The following is a 3,544-nucleotide window of genomic DNA, read 5'->3' on the forward strand; positions in this document are numbered from 1 at the left end:
TGAGAGGTAGGGGATCCTGTTTCATTCTTCTGCATGTCGGTATCCAATTTTCCAGCACCATTTATTGAATAGTGTTTCCTTTCCCCGTTATTGTCTGCTTTGTCAAAGATCAGTTGGTCATAGCTATCTGATTTTATTTCTGGGTTCTCTATTCTGTTCTGTTGGTGTGTGTCTTTAGTCCTATACCAGTACCATGCTGTTTTGCTTATGATAGCCTTGTATAATTTGAAATCAGGTAATGTGATGCCTCAAGTCCTTTCTAATTATTCATCTGTTTCAAACTTTCTCGACTGTTATCATTTGTCTACACTTTCATCCAAAACAAGGACAGTTTGGGTATGGAGCAGAGCTGATAGGTGTTCTCTACTATGAATCTGTTAGTGAGCTTTAACTTGCTGATTGTATCTGCAAAAAGAAAAATTATACCTTTGTAGTATTGGAGAATTACAATAGTTACTTTGACATTTACTGCAGATGAAGACCCCGCATAGTTTGATGTTGGTTTTCCATTGGTCCAGTGTACCCAAAGTCAAGCAAACTAAATTTAATTAATGAATCTACCTTATATATCATAATCTGAGAATTTCTCTGACGATTTTATAAAACTTGCAAGTCACCTTTTTAATTATCTTTTTTTAATTCTCATGAGACTCCATGAATTAATTGAGAACCTAAAGCACTGTGCATGTATGTGTTGACAAGTCAAAATGAAAAGCTGAGGTCTTTCCACTAGAAGGATAGTGAAGCATTTCTCCTTTTCCAGTGCTCATTGGAGGAAAGATAGACATATATGAAAATGGTAATGCTATTATTTGTCCTGAGTCAGCAATGCATTATCTTGTCTCCTTTCTGATATTAGGAGCACTGAACCAATGATTGAGGCAAGAAATATTACAGAGGTCACCCACTTCGTCCTGCTGGGATTCTCAGATTTTCCCAGAATCATAGCAGTGCTCTTTGTCATATTCCTGGTGATCTACATTATGACTCTGACTTGGAACCTGTGCCTCATTGTTTTAATAAGGATGGATTCCCACCTCCATACACCCATGTATTTCTTCCTCAGCAGCCTGTCCTTCATAGATGTCTGCTATGTCAGCTCCACAGTCCCCAAGATGCTCTCCAACTTCTTCCAGGAGCAGAAAACTATCACCTTTGCAGGTTGCATTGTGCAAAACTTTGTCTTTTCGACGATGGGACTGAGTGAGTCTTGTCTCATGACGGCCATGGCTTATGACCGCTATGCTGCCATCTGTAACCCCCTCCTCTATTCATCAATCATGTCACCCAGCCTCTGTGTTCGGATGGTGCTGAGATCCTACATGGCCGGACTCACTGCTTCTTCAGCCCAAATTGGTACTTTGTTTCAGCTCCACTTCTGTGGGCCTAATGTCATCATCCACTTCTTCTGTGACATGCCCCAGCTGTTAATCCTGTCCTGCACTGACACCTTCTTTGTACAGGCCATGACTGCTGTATTAACAATTTTCTTTGGGATAGTAAATGCACTAGTTATCCTGATATCCTATGCCTATATTGCCATCTCCATCATGAAGATCACTTCAGCTAAAGGCAGGTCCAAGACATTCAACACCTGTGCTTCTCATCTGACAGCTGTGTCCCTCTTCTATACGTCAGGTATGTTTGTCTATTTGAGTTCCAGCTCTGGTGCTTCCTCCAGCTTTGACAGATTTGCATCCGTCTTCTACACAGTGATGATTCCCATGTTGAATCCCTTGATTTACAGTCTGAGGAACAAGGAAATCAAAGATGCTTTGAAGAGGTGCCAGAAGAGAGGGCACTGCTAAGGTTACAGATTCTCAGATTTCTGACAGATTTGGCTTGTCAGAATCACCTTATCCCACAATAGTAAACTTATAAATGGAATTTAACAAAATTCATTCTGCCTTTGTACAAAGAAGGATTGATTTGATGCAGACAATATGCCAATATGGACCAATAACTGACTCAATGCCATAGAAACACAGTCATTTTAAGTTGTGAAGGTTCATTATTTCTATTATATATCAGGGATGGCCTCATCATTTATTAACATAATCAAAAGTATTTGTGAAACAGCAAGATGTAGAAACTTTTTGCTCCTTTTTGTTTCTGAGATTGAAGATGGCTGAATGTCAGCATTCTGCCCCTAGAAAAGAGATGCCTGGAAGAGACCCTCAGGAGTCCAGAAACATCATCTCCCAAATATTCAGATGCAGCATAATAAATACATGGTGGTGGCCATTGATTATTCTGTGTGTTTCTGAACAGACAGGAATGAACGGACACAGGGGATACACCACTGGAAATACAAAAAGTTATACATTGGCTTCCTTCTGGGAAGACCAATCCGAGATAACTAAGAATTGTCTAAGGCCTCTTTCAGTGCTAATTATCCAAGTTTTTGGTCATATCCTTGCCTCCACCAGCTGTAGCCTAAGGAAGGGGGAGGTTATTTGAATCATGAAAAGGGATAAAAATAAGAATGTGGTCCCTCCAGTGCCATATACCTCTGAGTCTGATGACTTATTTTTTTGCATGTAGAGTCTAGGGATTTATTATGAGACACGATAGTCAAAGTTCATGTCACAGCCAATAGCAACATCTGATATTGTAGGACTCAGACCTTTCTCTCTTTTCCCTATTAAATTCAGAAAATCTACCCTTGGTAGACATAGCCATTGGGATGACACCATCAAATTGTTTTTGATATTTTAAACATTTGTTCAAGTTTCCTGTAAGGAGACCTGTGTGAATTAATTGAAATAACAGAGGCACTGAATGTTCAGTGTTGCAGAGACTAAAAACAAGTATGGGAAACTGGTGTACATTCATTCGTATAGCTTTTGTCCAAGAGTTTTATGGTTGTATAAGTGACACAATGGATGCATAGAATAACTGTTACTTTAATGTTCTTTTATCCAGAAAGATTGTTCTTTCTGAGAAACAGACAAAAAGTTGTTGGAGAGGAAGGAAAACACCCATCTGGATAGCCCAACAAGCCAAATAAACCCTGGAAGTAAAGCTTAAAGTCAGAAATCATGCTCAAGTGGTGGAGCTGGGAGCAGTGAACCTGATCACCCACTTTGTGTGAAAGAAGGGGCCCCAGATTATATAAATATACACACACACACACACACACACATATATAAACATATACATACACACATATAAGTATGTATATGTACAATATGGACCCCTGGGAAGTGTTGAATGGCCTGAGTGGCTGGTCAGGGATCTGGAAAGAGAAACACTGGAGGATCGGAGACAAGGATGTCTGGGATAGAGCATGTGGATGAACACATGAAAGCAGATATGAGTGGGAAAATCTCTGTGCCATACATTAACACCCATGGAGTAATTCACTGCAACAGAGAAACTGAACAACAAGTATACAGACTAATTCGGCCAATTGACATCAGCCAGCCTGAATCATTGGCCATATGATGGACACATGATAGTAATGACCATGGCGAGAGAGAGGGAGGGTATTCATGGGGCCCAGTGTCACAGGTTTTCACTTACCAAGGCTGATTTGTTACTA

General features: G+C 40.1%; 1 protein-coding gene across 1 annotated transcript; it reads left to right on the forward strand.

The window, feature by feature from the left end:
* Nucleotides 1–831: 831 nt before the first annotated feature.
* LOC105810029 (olfactory receptor 5AN1-like) lies at nt 832–1,856 on the forward strand. The gene has a single exon (XM_012643937.1). The coding sequence runs from the start codon at nt 873–875 to the stop codon at nt 1,806–1,808; it is 936 nt and encodes a 311-aa protein (XP_012499391.1). The 5' UTR covers nt 832–872; the 3' UTR covers nt 1,809–1,856.
* Nucleotides 1,857–3,544: the final 1,688 nt, after the last annotated feature.

Source organism: Propithecus coquereli, unplaced genomic scaffold, assembly GCF_000956105.1.
Source record: "Propithecus coquereli isolate 6110/MARCELLA unplaced genomic scaffold, Pcoq_1.0 Scaffold202, whole genome shotgun sequence".
In the NCBI taxonomy this organism is placed as follows: Eukaryota; Metazoa; Chordata; class Mammalia; order Primates; family Indriidae; genus Propithecus; species Propithecus coquereli.